The following is a 17,428-nucleotide window of genomic DNA, read 5'->3' on the forward strand; positions in this document are numbered from 1 at the left end:
AGCCGAGTAAACGGAAGTATCACCGACACCGGACCCAGGAAACAGCAGAATTAAATAGCCACCCCAGAACCAAAGAGAGGCGAACTACATTAACCCTGACTTGACCAGAATGGAGACAGAACCACCCCGTCCTGAGTCATGGCAGCATCTGTATTAGTTTAGGGGGCCTGGTCTGGCATTTGTATTAGTATAGGGGCCTGGTCTGGCGTCTGTATTAGTTTACGGTGTCTGTTCTGGCATCTGTATTAGTATAGGGGCCTGGTCTGGCGTCTGTATTAGTTTAGGGGGTCTGGTCTGGCATCTGTATTAGTATAGGGGCATGGTCTGGCGTCTTTATTAGTTTAGGGGGCCTGGTCTGGCTTCTTTATTAGTTTAGGGGGCCTGGTCTGGTCAGCTTCTGTGTAATATACTAAGAAATAATCCATGCTTCTTGTTTACAGACGGCTGGAAATCCAGCAATGATGAAGCTGCTTTCGCTTCATCTGCTGGTCATCATCAACGTCTTCTATCACGTGGTCCTGTGTACCCACCAAGAGGAACAAGATGGCGAATCCAAGCGGCGTGTGAAGAGGCACTGGGTGTGGAATCAGATCAGTACTCTTGAAGAGCAGACCAATATTCCATATATGATAGGAACGGTAAGAGGATGGTGGGAGCGACGTGACAGATAGTAAATAGTTCCGGTGGTCACCGGACACCAGCTAATCCATTATTATATCTTTCAAACCCAGAATAAACCCCCAATAATAAGGGTAGCACATCAAAACGTTGCCTTGGGCAGATTCGAGCTTTGTCAGATCTGCCCATAAGTAAATGTTGGCTCTCAAGGGCAATGTAGGTGGTCAACTGAAGGACCATTGAGGTGTTGGGAAGTGTAATATTGTTATTTTTAGGCATTAGTAAGTCATTAATTTTTATATTTTTAGCTGAAATCCACTAAGCTCCGAACGAATGCGGAGTACATACTACAGGGAGAGTACGCCAACACCCTCTTCAAAGTAAAAGAGGACACAGGAGACATCTACGGCTACGAGAGGCTGGATCGCGAGAAGAAGGCACAGTATAACCTGACGGCTCTGCTCGTAGATACCATCTCCAAAAAAACGCTAGAACCTCCTGAGATGTTTTCAATCAGACTCATTGATATTAATGACAACGCCCCCATATTTACTCAAGAGACGTACAATGCCTCAGTCCCAGAGATGTCCGCAACAGGTATGCCTTTCGTTCTCTAATTTTGTAAAGAGGAAGGTCAAGATAGACCCAAACTTACTGAAAAACATGCAACTCCAACTAGATCCGTGAAAACAAACTTATAGCAAATGTCCTGTTTTAGAGGCAAAAATACGGAAATAGTAGAAATAATATGGCCTAACAATGCCTAAATATTGAAGAGGTTATTCATAATCACTAAGGGCCCAAGCGTTGAATCTCTGAGAATTGAGATCACAAAATTCCCCATGTGAATGAAGGGGTGGTGAGCATGTGCAATCACTGCTCCATTCACTGTCTGTAGGAGTGGTGGCCACACATGCTCACCATCACTCCATTCACTGTCTGTAGGTGTGGTGGCCACACATGCTCACCACCACTCCATTCACTGTCTGTAGGTGTGGTGGCCACACATGATCACCATCACTCCATTCACTGTCTGTAGGTGTGGTAGCCACACATGCTCACCACCACTCCATTCACTGTCTGTAGGAGTGGTGGCCACACATGATCACCATCACTCCATTCACTGTCTGTAGGTGTGGTGGCCACACATGATCACCACCACTCCATTCACTGTCTGTAGGTGTGGTGGCCACACATGATCACCATCACTCCATTCACTGTCTGTAGGTGTGGTGGCCACACATGATCACCATCACTCCATTCACTGTCTGTAGGTGTGGTGGCCACACATGATCACCATCACTCCATTCACTGTCTGTAGGTGTGGTAGCCACACATGCTCACCACCACTCCATTCACTGTCTGTAAGGGTGGTAGCCACACATGCTCACCACCACTCCATTCACTGTCTGTAGGTGTGGTGGCCACACATGATCACCATCACTCCATTCACTGTCTGTAGGTGTGGTAGCCACACATGCTCACCACCACTCCATTCACTGTCTGTAGGAGTGGTGGCCACACATGATCACCATCACTCCATTCACTGTCTGTAGGTGTGGTGGCCACACATGCTCACCACCACTCCATTCACTGTCTGTAGGTGTGGTGGCCACACATGATCACCATCACTCCATTCACTGTCTGTAGGTGTGGTAGCCACACATGCTCACCACCACTCCATTCACTGTCTGTAGGAGTGGTGGCCACACATGATCACCATCACTCCATTCACTGTCTGTAGGTGTGGTAGCCACACATGCTCACCACCACTCCATTCACTGTCTGTAGGAGTGGTGGCCACACATGATCACCATCACTCCATTCACTGTCTGTAGGTGTGGTGGCCACACATGCTCACCACCACTCCATTCACTGTCTGTAGGTGTGGTGGCCACACATGATCACCACCACTCCATTCACTGTCTGTAGGTGTGGTGGCCACACATGCTCACCACCACTCCATTCACTGTCTGTAGGTGTGGTGGCCACACATGATCACCATCACTCCATTCACTGTCTGTAGGTGTGGTGGCCACACATGATCACCATCACTCCATTCACTGTCTGTAGGTGTGGTGGCCACACATGCTCACCACCACTCCATTCACTGTCTGTAGGTGTGGTGGCCACACATGATCACCACCACTCCATTCACTGTCTGTAGGTGTTTTGGCCACACATGCTCACCACCACTCCATTCACTGTCTGTAAGTGTGGTGGCCACACATGCTTACCACCACTCCATTCACTGTCTGTAAGGGTGGTAGCCACACATGCTTACCACCACTCCATTCACTGTCTGTAAGGGTGGTAGCCACACATGCTTACCACCACTCCATTCACTGTCTGTAGGTGTGGTGGCCACACATGCTTACCACCACTCCATTCACTGTCTGTTGGTGTGGTAGCCACACATGCTTACCACCACTCCATTCACTGTCTGTAGGTGTGGTAGCCACACATGCTCACCACCACTCCATTCACTGTCTGTAGGTGTGGTAGCCACACATGCTTACCACCACTCCATTCACTGTCTGTAGGTGTGGTGGCCACACATGCTCACCACCACTCCATTCACTGTCTGTATGTGTGGTGGCCACACATGCTCACCACCACTCCATTCACTGTCTGTAAGGGTGGTAGCCACACATGCTTACCACCACTCCATTCACTGTCTGTAGGTGTGGTGGCCACACATGATCACCATCACTCCATTCACTGTCTGTAGGTGTGGTGGCCACACATGCTCACCACCACTCCATTCACTGTCTGTAGGTGTGGTGGCCACACATGCTCACCACCACTCCATTCACTGTCTGTAGGTGTGGTGGCCACACATGCTCACCACCACTCCATTCACTGTCTGTAGGTGTGGTGGCCACACATGCTTACCACCACTCCATTCACTGTCTGTAAGGGTGGTAGCCACACATGCTTACCACCACTCCATTCACTGTCTGTAGGTGTGGTAGCCACACATGCTCACCACCACTCCATTCACTGTCTGTAAGGGTGGTAGCCACACATGCTTACCACCACTCCATTCACTGTCTGTAGGTGTGGTAGCCACACATGCTCACCACCACTCCATTCACTGTCTGTAGGTGTGGTAGCCACACATGCTCACCACCACTCCATTCACTGTCTGTAGGTGTGGTAGCCACACATGCTCACCACCCCTCCATTCACTGTCTGTAAGGGTGGTAGCCACACATGCTTACCACCATTCCATTCACTGTCTGTATGAGTGGTGGCCACACATGCTCACCACCACTCCATTCACTGTCTGTAAGGGTGGTAGCCACACATGCTCACCACCCCTCCATTCACTGTCTGTAAGGGTCGTAGCCACACATGATCACCACCACTCCATTCACTGTCTGTAAGGGTGGTAGCCACACATGATCACCACCACTCCATTCACATGGGAGACTTGGAGCCCTTCTTTCGTGGGATCAGTCAAACCCCCAATGATCTAATATTTACCACCTATACCTTAAAAAAAATGAACAGACCCATTGATTCCGGGGGGAATGAGACAATGATCTAAAGTGTGTTGATGGGGGCGGATGACATAAAAAGGATAATGCGATTTTCACATCCCCAGGTCTTTGTTCCCATGGAAGATATTTGCTTCCCGAATAAACTGATGATATTTTTCGCGATGTATACTATGGTTTTTCTGTTTATCTAGATATCTTGGTGACCAAGGTTAATGCAGTAGACCCTGACGATCCCACGGTGGCTGGGCACGCCAAAGTAACATACAAAATCCTTCGAGGTTATGAACACTTCAAGATCAATGAAATCACCGGTAAGTCAATACTTAAAGGGGTATTCCCATCCTATAAAATGATGGTGTATCGCTTTATGAACATGGGGAACCCTACCAAGAATGAAGTGGCTGCAGATCTAGATCTAGGGTCTAGATTCCCACCTAAGTATCCTTTCAATAGGGCCATGTTGCAGTGACGGGGGCACAGCATGGATTCTTACCAATCCAGTGATATTCCATTACATCTTTTTTTTTATATTCTCCATAGGTGAAATCTATACCCTGAGTTCCTACTTAGACAGAGAAACAAAAGCCAGTTATGAAGTCATTGTGCAAGCCAAGGATTCTCCGGGACTAAGTGGTGGATTTTCAAGCTCAGCGACGGTCATCATCCACTTGAGTGATATCAACGACAACTTTCCGACTTTCACAAAGAGTAAGTATCAACATAGGGTGCCAGAAAATAGATCATCTGTGTCACAAACAAAGACACACATTAAAATGTTGAACTTTGGTGGTCAACCTTCTCATGGAGGACCATTCATGCTCATGGCTTTTGGAAGGTCCTCTACATAAATTAACAAAAATATATTTGCACCTTGCATACCCCTGAAACTTCCAGTAAACTTCCAGCACCAGTACGATGACTGACCTGACACTAATGTTTCCAAACTCACAGAACAGTACACGTTCAACGTCTACGAGGATCTGAGAGTTGGAGAAGTGGTGGGAAAGATTTCGGTAGAAGATGTTGACGAACCACAGAACAGAATTGCCAAGTACACTTTTATGAAAGGCATATTTGAGCAATGGTTTAAGATAAAAAGCAATCCACAGACCAACGAAGGGATAGTCATTCTCACGAAGGTATGGAAAGGGGCCTCAGACCATTTTTTCGCCCATCTTTGCCTCTTGCTATAATCACGTCTCTCATTTCAGCCTCTGAACTACGAGAGTAGTGATAAACAATTCAGAATGAGCATTGAAGTCACAGACCCCTCCATCGACCTCCGGGTGGCAAACCAGCAAAGGCCAAGCAGCACCACTGAAGTCGTCATCAACGTCTTGGATGTGGATGAACCTCCCGAGTTCATCGACCCGTTCTACCTGTTTAAGGTGAAAGAGGACGAGAAACAGAAAAATATCGGTTTTGTATCGGCCGTAGACCCTGATTTTCCCAAAAAAGTTGTGCGGTAAGAAACATTATTTCATTTCAGTTGTATCGTAACCATGCAGAAATATTTCTCTTAGGTTCAAAAATAAAAAAAGGAATTGAGGTAAAAACACTAACAGTGAGCCACAGGCTGTACTAGTATATATTAGACACAGATTTATATCCTGCATAGTTTTTTATATAAAGGAAAGTAAGAGAACATGTCACCTATAAGGCACACCCTTATATGTTAATTTTTATACCACTACTTCTTTTAATTAAGTGTCTGCAACCTGCTGTATCGGAGGAAGAAACACTAACAGTGAGCCACAGGCTGCACTAGTATATATTAGACACAAATTTACATCCTGTGCAGTTTTTTATATAAAGAAAAATAAGAAAATATATCAGCTAAAAGGGACACTGTTACAAGAATGCCCTTTTATGTCTTTGCAACCTGCTGTATCGGAGGAAGAAACACTAACAGTGAGCCACAGGCTGCACTAGTATATATTAGACACAGATTTATATCCTGCAGTTTTTTTTACATAAAGGAAAGTAAGAGAACATATCACCTATAAGGGACACCCTTGTATGTTTAATTTTTATGTCACTACTTCTTTTCACTAAGTCTTTGCAACCTGCTGCATGGGAGGTAGAAACTCTAACAGTGAGCCACAGGCTGCATTATTACATATTACACCCTTTTCTCTGAAAAAAAAAATCTCATTAGTTGTATTTATCTTTTTCATGACCTATAATATGCCAAGCTAGAGCCCTATATGGCAGAATTTAAAAATAAGAATAACACAAAAATGAAAAAAAAAAACCTATGTTGCAAAATTGTCAAAAGGCATATAAATCTGTACAGCATTACCAAAGCATTAAAAAAAAATTACCATCTATTTCCAAAAAAAAAGGAAAAAAAAAAAAAAAGAAATACTGACGCGTTTCAGACTGGGCAATAGTAGTCATAGAATTCTGTACAGTGATTAAAAACTGTCACAATTGTACAAATTGTAATTTGGGGTTTTCTAGGAGTGTGATATCGATATATCGATTACGCATTTTTGGGGTCCCATGTGCTGCAGATCTCAATCTTCTATTATCTCATTATAGGTATTCTGCCAAAACTGGCAAAGATGACCTCATTAGAGTGACAGCCAATGGAAGTATTTATGTTGGGAAGTCGCTCGATAGAGAGACCAGCGCTTGGCACAATTTTACTGTAATCGCTGAGGAAGTTGGTACGTATTATTGCACGTAATATTACAGCATGGTCGTGTATATTATCACATTATATTTGGTGTACTGCAAATTTTCATCAATTTTATTTATGGTGGGGTCAAATAAAGGAGTTGTTCATCTTTGGATCCATCTTTTTTTATTTAAATACATTAATTTGGGACTAAAAAACATTTTTGCAATTGGGTTTCTTTAAATATTTTTCATCGTTTGGCTTGCACGGTTTCTTTGTTTCCCTGCATGTTCAACTTTGATGTGGTCTGTGGTCATAAATCAGCTTAGAGGAGAGTAGAAAAAGATTGATGAGCTCACTGACAGATTCTCAGTTAACTCATTCTGCAGCCAGCATATAGAAAAGGTAGCACAGAGGCTGTAGAAGGCAAACGGTGCAACATTTTTAATTGCAAAAAAAATGATTTTTTAGAACTCATTACATGTATCTAAGTGAAAAATAAATTGTTTGTAAAGGTGGACAACCCTTTTAAGATGATGGGAGGTGATTTTAGGATTATAAGGTTAATAATAATTCCTCATTGCAGATTCTGCTACTAAGAAATCGTCATCAGCAAATGTGTATGTACAGGTGCTGGACGTCAACGACAATGCCCCCGAGTTTGCCGAGCCCTACGCCCCAAGGGTGTGTGACAATACCGCCAATGACGAGGTAAGTGATCGCCACCCGTCTGTGCACCCATATTGCAGAGATTTCCAAATTTAAGCTAACATCAGATGAACCTGTCAATTTCGACAGGTCAGACCGATAACCTAACGAGTACGGGGGGGCCACAGATTCCTCCCCAACACTTGAAAAAGATCCGACATGTCTGATTTCTTACTCCCGATCTTTTTATAAGACGTCTTGGAGTTCCCTAATAAATATTCGCTGTAATTCAGAGACATCATTATCCAGTTGTGAAAATGGTTCTGAAACCTTTATACAGGACTGGTCCTAACATGCGTACCAGCAGTACTAACTTACTTGATAAGTTAGGAGATAACTTTCTCATTGGATCTCCAAGATCACTGAAACTGAGAACGGGGGTTTGAAATGTCCCTTCTGGAATAAAAAGGTGACCACCCATCCCACCACCGTTCAATGCAATGTCTATGGGATTGCCAGAAATAGCTGGGCACTATCTCTTTATTTAGACCCAAAACTGTTGGTCTTGGGTCTGTATCTGTGTACTAAAAAGTCAAACTATGTTATCCACATTCCTGTGTGGACTCCCCTATCCACGGAGGACACCACCAAAGACAACAGCTCAAGGACATGGAAACAAAGGATGGTTACTAATGGAAAACATTTAAATTTTGGTCAAAGTTAACAGTGGGGAACCAAAGGGGTCAGTATTGGGCTCTCTTCTTTTTAACAATATTTGAAATGTCACTTCTGGAATAAAGAGGTGACCACCCATGCCACCACCATTCAATGCAATGTCTATGGGATTGCCAGAAATAGCTGGGCACTATCTCTTTATATAGACCTGAAACTGTTGGTCTTGGGTCTGTATCTGTGTACTAAAAAGGCAATCTATTGTATCCACATTCCTGTGTGGACTCCCCTATCCACGGAGGACACCACCAAAGACAACATCTCAAGGACATGGAAACAAAGGGTAGTTATTAATGGAAAACACTTAAATTTTGGTCACAGTTAACAGTGGGGGAACCACAGGGGTCAGTATTGGGCCCTCTTCTTTTTAACAATATTTCTTAATGAGCTTATAGAGGGCATACAGAGTATTATTTCAATATTTACAGATATTAAACCCTGCAATGTAATTTATTATGACAGCTGGATTTATGTAAGCTGGAGGTTTGGACTGAAAAATGGCAATTGAATTTTAATGTAGAGAAATGTAAGATCCGGAACATGGGCAGAAGACATTAAATATATAATTATGTACTAAATGGTACAACACTGTGTAAAACTGTAACTGAAAGAGACTTGGGTGTATGGGTAGACGGCAAACTCAACTTTAGTGATCAATGCCAGGCAGCTGCTGCCAAGGCTAATAAAATAATGGGATGCGTTAAAAGAGACAGAGATGCTCAATTTTGCCTCTTTTGAGTAATTTTGATCCAAAGTTAAAATAATTGAGCATTAACCCTTAACTTGCGCTTATCTGTCTCCCTTTAGGCCATCTTAACCATCTCGGCAACTGATAAGGATGAGATGCTCCCGGGGACGAAGTTTACGTACTATTCGGCGGAGAAAGAAAACAATTTCACAGTGGTGGATATTCGCGGTATTGTGCTGTTCTTCCCTGTTAACCTCCAGTGCACACACACAAACACCACGCAGAAAGCTCAGGATGTGGCTCTGTAAAATGTAGAAATTTTGATTCCGAGATTACGGTCAATGGAATCACAATGAAGGACTCGGGGACTGCTGGCGGCTGCATCCGTCGGGGTACAGCGAGCGCTTCCCTCTTTAATATACGCGTCCCGTCTTCCGCTAGATAACAGAACTCGGCAGATGGAAAATTTGTAAACGTTCCTAAATTAGGAGAAGGAAGGAAATCAAGTGCGAGAAGTATGAGCAAAGTATAGGACTCCGCACAAGACTTATAGAGAAGCAACAGGACCCTCGCAGAGGCGGTGCGGCCATATTTACTCAAATCTCCGCTAAGCCGAAACGTATCGAGCGTTTCTCCAGAATATCAAAAATAGTTGTTTTGTTTTTTTTAAATAAGTGCCACACCTGCTGACAGGTCGGGGGTGGTATTGCGGTTTAGCCATTTTGTCTCTGATTCTGGACAATGAGGTATTGCAATATGTCTGAAAATAGTTCATACCCTTCTTACAGAAAAGAGGTGTTCCGTAAAATGGTCGCCCCACCAATTTTTACAGGATGGGAGTCCCCAATTAGCAGTGGAAAGGAAGTCCCGTATTTGCACATGAATGACCAATGCAACTCTCAGTGTGGTGGTGCATGCGCATTACAGCACCCGTAGATAGAGAAGGGACTAAGGCAGGGGTCAATGCATGTGCACTACTGCTCCATCCACGGGCACATCAGGACCACATTTACTGAGATCAGTGCACCCCAAGTGCTACTGCTGCCTCTCTACCCCAAGTGCGATGCTGCCTCTGCACCCCAAGTACGATGCTGCCTCTGCACCCCGTGTGATGCTGCCTCTGTACCCTGTGTGATGCTGCCTCTGCACCCCGTGTGATGCTATCTCTGTACCCCAAGTGTGATGCTGCCTCTGAACCCCAAATGTGATGCTGCCTCTGCATCCCAAGTGTGATGCTGCCTCTGCACCCCAAGTACGATGCAGCCTCTGCAACCCAAGTACGATGCTGCCTCTGCAACCCATGTCATGCTGCCTCTGCACCCCGTGTGATGCTATCTCTGTACCCAAGTGTGACTGCTGCCTCTGTAAACCAAGTGTGACTGCTGCCTCTGAACCCCAAATGTGACCTCTGCCTTTCTTCCCCAAGTACGATGCTGCCTCTGAACCCCAAATGTGACCTCTGCCTTTCTTCCCCAAGTACGATGCTGCCTCTGCACCCCAAGTGTGATGCTGCCTCTGCACCCCAAGTGTGATGCTGCCTCTGCACCCCGTGTGATGCTGCCTCTGCACCCCGTGTGATGCTGCCTCTGCACCCCAAGTGTGATGCTGCCTCTCCACCCCCATAGTTTTTTGCACTGAGTCGACATATAAACGTGTCATACACTAATGATGCCTCACATTACCTCTGACATCTGGGATCGTTTTCTCCTCTGCAGATAATACAGCACAAATCGTAGTGAAGAATGGAGCCTTCAATCGCGATGTGACGAAGTTCCACTACCTGCCAATAGTGATCTCTGACAACGGAGTGCCGCCCCTGAGCAGCACCAACACTCTGACCATCACTGTCTGCAAGTGCAATGAAGAAGGCAAATTCACGTACTGTGAGGAATACCTGAAGCAGGCGGCAGTGTCGTCCTCCACCATCATCATCATCTTCTGCAGCCTAGCGCTAATCCTTCTGTGCGGTGAGTCCCCATCAGGTCTGGTGTCTCCATCAAATGACTCCTTTTTTGGCCAGTTTTACACATCCATGATACGAGGTTCCAAAATCCATTGACTAGCCACAGTTCTCTTGGCCCAAACCCGTCATCCCGATCAGCTTCATACTTGGACCATGAAAAATGGATGTGTGACACTGACCCTACACTAGTTTATGTTGGACCATGGGTGTCCAGATAAATGAGCAGTTAACGGTCTTGACTTTGATCTCCTATTTGGTTTTTGCAGTGCTGGTGGCATTTCTGATACTGCGGAGGATGCGCGGTAATGGCCCCCTGATGTTAATGAAGAACCCAGCAGAAATCCATGAGCAGCTGGTGATCTACGACGAGGAAGGAGGAGGAGAAATGGACACCAATGGATATGATGTGTCCGTGCTCAACTCTGTGCGTAGAAATGTGGTGAGGTCAAAGCCTGACATGGTGGAGCCTTACCCCAACCTGTACGCCCACGTCCAGAAACCAGCCAGAAATGGAGACATGTTCTCCATGATCGAAGTGAAGAAAGACGACGCGGACAACGATGGAGACTGCCTGCCCTACGACACCCTCCACATATTCGGCTACGAAGGCTCCGAGTCGAATGTGGAATCTCTCAGCTCCTTGGAGTCCGGATCATCAGATTCTGAAATCGACTATGATGTGTTAAATGAATGGGGTCCTAGATTTAAGATGCTGGCTGACCTGTACGGCCTGGAAAACCTGGAGGAATTTCCTTATTAACCTGGCTGCCAAGTCCACACCCAACAAACACACACTTCCATGCTCTCCAGTCTCCACCCTTTCTGATCTACTGGATTGGTCCCACCATTGGGATGGAGAAAAAAAATGAAGACTTTCCAGCCTCCCAGAAGAGTTGTCAAGTCCCCAGAGAGCCACATACACCTGTTCTCCTCCAAAGTTTTCTTCAACGGAACTCCAAGCTGCACGGGTCAACTTAAAATTTTACAAGCCAGAAACCCGAGATCCTTCAGGAAAAGGATTTAGAAAAGTTGGCTAACATAATCAAATGGACAAGAAAGATGATGTAGATTACACTGTGCCTTATCTGCCTTTTGGAGTAATTTCCTTCTTTTTACATTATTTCTATAACTGTGCAATTCATCTCTACAACTTAGCAATTTATCTCTACAACTCTTCAACTCATCTCTGTAGCTGTGCAACTCGTTCCTATAGCTGTGCAACTCATCTCTATAGCTGTCCAACTCATCTCTATAGCTGTGCAACTCATCTCTATAACTGTGCAACTCATCTCTATAACTGTGCAACTCATCTCTATAGCAGTGCAACTCTATAACTGTGCAACTCATCTCTATAACTGCGATTTTTCTCTATAACTGTGCAACTTATCTCTAAAACTGTGTGATTTTTCTCTATAACCTAAAACTGTGTGATTTTTCTCTATAACTGTGCAACTCATCTCTATAGCTGTGTAATGTATCTCCATAACTGTGCAATTTATCTCCATAACTGTGTGATTCATCTCTATAAGGCCGGAGTCACACTACCGTAGAATAAGGACGAGTGCTATGCGAGAAAACATCGCATAGCACTCGGCCCAGTGTTAATCTATGGGGCAGATCACATCTGCGATTATTTTCTCAGGCCGAATCGGCATGCGAGAACAATCGCAGCATGCTGCAATTGGCACCAAGACTCGGACGAGTCTCAGCTCAATCGCACCCATATAAGTCTATGGGTGAGAGTGACCCAACGCACATCACTCGGATGTGCACCCACATTACATTCTCTGCCTCCTCCTCAGATGTGCTCCGATTCTCTCTGTGCGAGTGGATCGGTGCACAGTAGCATGACTCTGCTGCGAGCAGGAGTCAAGGGTCATTAGAATCGGATGCCATACGCTAGTGTGACTCTAGCCTTACTGTGCAATTCATCTCTGTAACTGTACAAATCATCTCTGTAACTGTGCAACTTATCTCTATAACTATGCGATTTCTCTCTATAACTGTGAGATTTATCTCTATAACTGTGCTAAATAGGCGGCTCCAAATCAGAGCTGTCTCTTCTTCCATGCTGCACCCAATCCCCTCTGCCAGCACATAATCTCATACCGATACTATGGAGGAAATGATGCAGCTGCGTCCCCCTCCTCTTCCCTTTCTAGCATTTACTGATTTATTTAAAGGGATTGTTCAGTGTAAGAAGAGAAAAAAATCTGCAGACACAACATGAGGATAGACATGATGCTGATTTTGGGGGTGAAAAAAAAAAAGAAAAAAGAAAAGTTATGCTTGTCTAATCCTAGTCAATCCTCTTTAATGTTAACCCTTTACTAACACATTAATAAAGGGGTTATTAGTGACATTGCAATTTGCCAGCTCTTTGAAACGCATGTTTTAGGCACACAAAAATTACAAAAAAAGCAATGAAAATGTTTGAATTAACTGTGTATATATGGGATTTTTTTATTAGTATTTTTGGGGAGTTCAAAACAATATTTTCACTTTTTTTTTAACACCCTGAACCATGGCCAACTGGGAGGTGTCTAGTATATTGCACCATCTGCTGACTAGGACTCGTTACTACACCACAATCTTTTTTTTATTATGGCGCTGTCGGCATTGTATGGTCATGCCACCACTGTGGGCACTAACAGATGGTATCACAGAGGGCACTACCCAGCATAATGCCGGTCCTGCTCACAGACAGTGGATAGGTTACGTCCATATATCCTTGGCTTTGCCATCACCTTTGCATAAATGACATACATGGTTTACAAGTGATAGATCCTCAGTGATCACAAATGTCCAGTGGGCGGTCCCTTCATGTAAAGTGTCCTGAGTCCACCTCTGGATCCAAAATAAATATATTTTTTTTTATCTAAATACATTTATTAAGGGCTAAAAATAATTTTTGCAATTCAGTTTCACTTAAAAAAAAAAATTTGCACCGTTTGGCTTTTACTGGCTCATTCGACTTTGATGTGGTCTGTTGTCATCAATCAGCTGAGAGGAGCTCATCAGACAAAAGACAGACTCTCCCGTTGGACTGTCAAAATAGGCTCACTGATGGTTTTTCAGTTACCTCATTCTGCCACTGCCAAAAGACAGCACAACACAGAAGCTGTGCTTTTACAGGTTCTTTCCAGCATTTACAACTTTGATGTGGTCTGTGATCAGAAATCAGCTTGATGGGAGTTAGAAAAAGAGAGAGAAAAGTTGAAAACTCTACTTTCATGCCATCAGAATGAGCTCGCTGACTGTTTTTCAGTTAACTCTTTCTGGAACTGCCAATAGACAGCAGTGCTTTTTCAGGTTCTTTGCTTCCAGCGCGTACAACTTTGATGTGGTCTGCGATCAGAAATCAGCTGGAAGGAAGTCAGAAAAGAGAGAGAGAAAAGTTAAAAACTCTACTTTCACGCCATCAGAACGAGTTCGCTGACAGTTTCTCCGACAACTCATTCTGCCGCTGCCAATAGACAGCATAACACAGAAGCAATGCTTTTACAGGCTGTTTTCTTCTTCCAGCACATACAACTTTGATGTGGTCTGCGATCAGAAATCAGCTTGATGGGGGTCAGAAAAAGATAGAGAGAAAAGTTGAAAACTCTACTTTCATGCCATGAGAATGAGCTCGCTGACTGTTTTTCAGTTAACTCATTCTGCCACCAAGAGACCTCATTAAGTGCAAATCTCGTCCACTTTACTGACGCTTTTATTGAATCCTTTCCAAAATTAATGATCCACAAAGCCATATTTTTTTTTCCGCTTTCCATTCTTCCTCTGGTGGCGGATTGTCAATCTGCCGTAGATTATTAACACTATATCTTCCTCTCTCCGTCCTCAGGGATACTAATGTGATTAATTACTTGAATATAGCCTCCGCTCACCATGTTCCCCTGACAGCCGCTGATATAATGAGATGAGGTGTCTCGTGCACCGCCATCACGTACCGTATAGTGCCGCCCTCTGCGCCCGCTCAGGAACCCTCTGTAATGATTTATATGATGTTTTATTGGGATTGTATACGCGTCTGGATACTAACCGCCATCATACTCATATAGGATTGCATTATGGCGCTGTTTTGTTACTGTACTATGTATCTGTATAGTGGGGTGTGGGGGCGGTATTACGTGTTTTTTTTGTCTTTTGTTTTACTTTTTTAATATTTTTATAAAAATGAATAAAACAAATTATACAAAAATAATCATCAATGTAATCGGTAAATTCATTTTATTGGAATTTATAGAAGACTGCGTATGTCGAGAATATGTGTATGTGTCAGCCGTAACATTAAAGGGGTTGTCCTCCCACCCACTCACCTCTGGGGTCATTTTATTATTATTATTATTATTATTATTATTATTATTATTATTATTATTTAAATGCACGTAGTTGGTGCTTAAAAAAATAATTTTTACAATCGGGTTTGATTAAAAAAATTTTACCGCTCGGCTTCTACAGGCTTGTTGCTTTCGGCACATTCAACTTTGATGTGGTCTGTGGTCATAAATCAGCTGAGAAGAGCTCAGAAAAATAGAGAAAAGTTAGAGCAAAGCGAGCTCACTGATGGTTCCCCAGTTAACTCATTCTGCCGCCACCAATAGACAGTGCTTTTACATGCTCTTTGTTTCCATCACATACAACTTTGATGCGGTCCGCAGACATAAATCAGTTAAGAGGAGCTTATAAAAAAGAGAGAAAGATTATAAATGCTCCTTTCAGAGCATTACAATGAGTTCACTGACAGTTTCTCAGTTTGCTCATTCTGATTCCAATTGACAGCACAATACAGAGGCTCTTTGTTTCCAGCACAAAAAACTTTGATGTGTTCTGCAGACATAAAATTAGCTGAAAGTCACAAAATGAGAAAAGTTAGAAACTCTATATCAGACCATCAGAACAGCTCACTGACAATTTTTCAGTTAACTCATTCTGCTGCCTCCAATAGCCAGCAGAACATAGAGGCGGTGCTTTTCCAGGCTCTTTTGTTTCCAGCACATTCAACTTTGATGTGGTCTGCGGTCAGAAATCAGCTGAGAATAGCTGAGAAAAAGAGAGAGAGAAAATTGAGAAACCCGACTATCAAACAATCAATACAAACTCGCTGATGGTTTCTCAGTTAACTCATTCTGATTCTCAAAGATAACTTTTTTCAATGGCTTATTATATTTTTTTGGAGGCAGAATGAATAAAGAACGGTGATTCAGTAATTGTTTTTATTGGATTTTTTTTATGCCATTCAGTATGCAGTAGACAGATTTATTCTTCGGCTCAGTACGATCACAGCGATTCCAGATTTATATCATTTCAAACCACAGATTGAACCCAGATATAGACCTTAGGCCAGACACCTGAAATAAATCAAGCCTTAGACGCTACCAAAAATGTCCTGTATGCTGAAGTTTAGATTTCCCTTGGCTGGAACTGAGGGCCCAATGCCGACCCCTGATAGCCTATAGCATTATACCTCCTCCACCATCTGTAGAGCGGTCACAATGCAGTCAGGGGGCAACGTCCTCCTGGAGTGTGATCAGTCATTGCACAGAACAAGTCTCCTCCAGAGTCCAGTGGTGGCGGCCTTACACCACTCCATCCGACGCTCGGCATTGTGCTTGGCGATGTACGGCTGCATGCAGCAGCTCAGCCATGAAGCTCCACTTTTTGTGCTGATGCTATACCAGAGGAGGTCTGGTCTCTGCAGTTATGTCTGCTTTTCTCACTCAATTACAAACTTCTAGTAAAAAAAGAAAAACTTCTAGTACTAATCATTTCAATAAGTGACATGAACAATTGTTGCAAATGACAGAACTTTCTTTGTTCCTCAGAACTTGTGCCGATTGCATTTTCCGCACAGTATGATCCTGACAGTCTCAGTCATGTAAGGTTAAAGCAATTAACATCTGGTGCAGTTCTACTGATTGACGCGTAAATCAATCCTGACTGGCGCTTGTCCGTCACCTGATAATGTCATGCCCATAAATCAACACTTGGTGGCAGTGTTCTCCGTCTGCTATCTAGAGGTGATTGAGACCTGACAGGCGCCCGTCCAATCAATCACCGCGGCGGAGAGGCCATTAACCGCCGCACAACAATTAGCGGATGCCGGTTTCCATTTATGTTCCCTGCACACCGACATGATGACATCTAAAAAAAAAAAAAATCTGCACCAAAGTGACATTTAAAAACCAAAGCAATAAGCTGCGGTATAAATGTAACAGCGAGGACATAAAATCCCAAATCTTTGTAATAAACTTTTATTGATTCTTTGCTGTTTATAGTTTTTTGTTGTTTTTTTTTCACATTTTTGTTTTTAGCTACGACAAAGTTTTGAAATCCTCGCAAAGGGAAAAAAAAAAATGAAAAAAAATAAATTAGGTTCAGATGGATTTTTCGGGAGGAGGAAAAAACGGATGAGTTTTTTTCAGCAAAAATCCATTCCAAAAAACGCTTTTTTTTCCCCCCGTTTTTGGAAACTTTTTTTTTTCTTGGAGAAGTTTCGAAACTTTTTTTTTCCCACGCAGCGTTTTGCAACCACATCAAAAAGTCTTTTTTTTTTTTTTTTTCTTGGTGACGTTTTGAAAACCTCATCGAAATAAGAAGATTTTTCAGGGAGTATTTTAAGCAGATTTTTAAAATGTGTACAGTGCCTG

At 43.5% G+C, this 17,428-nt stretch overlaps 1 protein-coding gene across 1 annotated transcript in view; it reads left to right on the forward strand.

Annotated features, from left to right (window-relative positions):
* CDH5 (cadherin 5) overlaps positions 1 to 15,096 on the forward strand; it is a 45,736-nt gene extending 30,640 nt beyond the window's left edge. Inside the window, exons 2-12 of the mRNA XM_073582938.1 lie at positions 441 to 638; positions 927 to 1,215; positions 4,316 to 4,435; positions 4,665 to 4,832; positions 5,076 to 5,263; positions 5,336 to 5,589; positions 6,669 to 6,796; positions 7,334 to 7,458; positions 8,935 to 9,043; positions 10,531 to 10,782; positions 11,045 to 15,096. Of these exons, the coding sequence (XP_073439039.1) occupies positions 459 to 638; positions 927 to 1,215; positions 4,316 to 4,435; positions 4,665 to 4,832; positions 5,076 to 5,263; positions 5,336 to 5,589; positions 6,669 to 6,796; positions 7,334 to 7,458; positions 8,935 to 9,043; positions 10,531 to 10,782; positions 11,045 to 11,538 (2,307 nt within the window). The 5' untranslated portion in view covers positions 441 to 458 and the 3' untranslated portion in view covers positions 11,539 to 15,096. The remainder of the gene's footprint in view (positions 1 to 440; positions 639 to 926; positions 1,216 to 4,315; positions 4,436 to 4,664; positions 4,833 to 5,075; positions 5,264 to 5,335; positions 5,590 to 6,668; positions 6,797 to 7,333; positions 7,459 to 8,934; positions 9,044 to 10,530; positions 10,783 to 11,044) is intronic.
* The last annotated feature ends 2,332 nt before the right edge of the window (positions 15,097 to 17,428 follow it).

The sequence above is a fragment of the Dendrobates tinctorius genome, unplaced genomic scaffold (assembly GCF_039654945.1).
Source record: "Dendrobates tinctorius isolate UK_male_01 unplaced genomic scaffold, ASM3965494v1 ptg000009l, whole genome shotgun sequence".
NCBI lineage: Eukaryota > Metazoa > Chordata > Amphibia > Anura > Dendrobatidae > Dendrobates > Dendrobates tinctorius.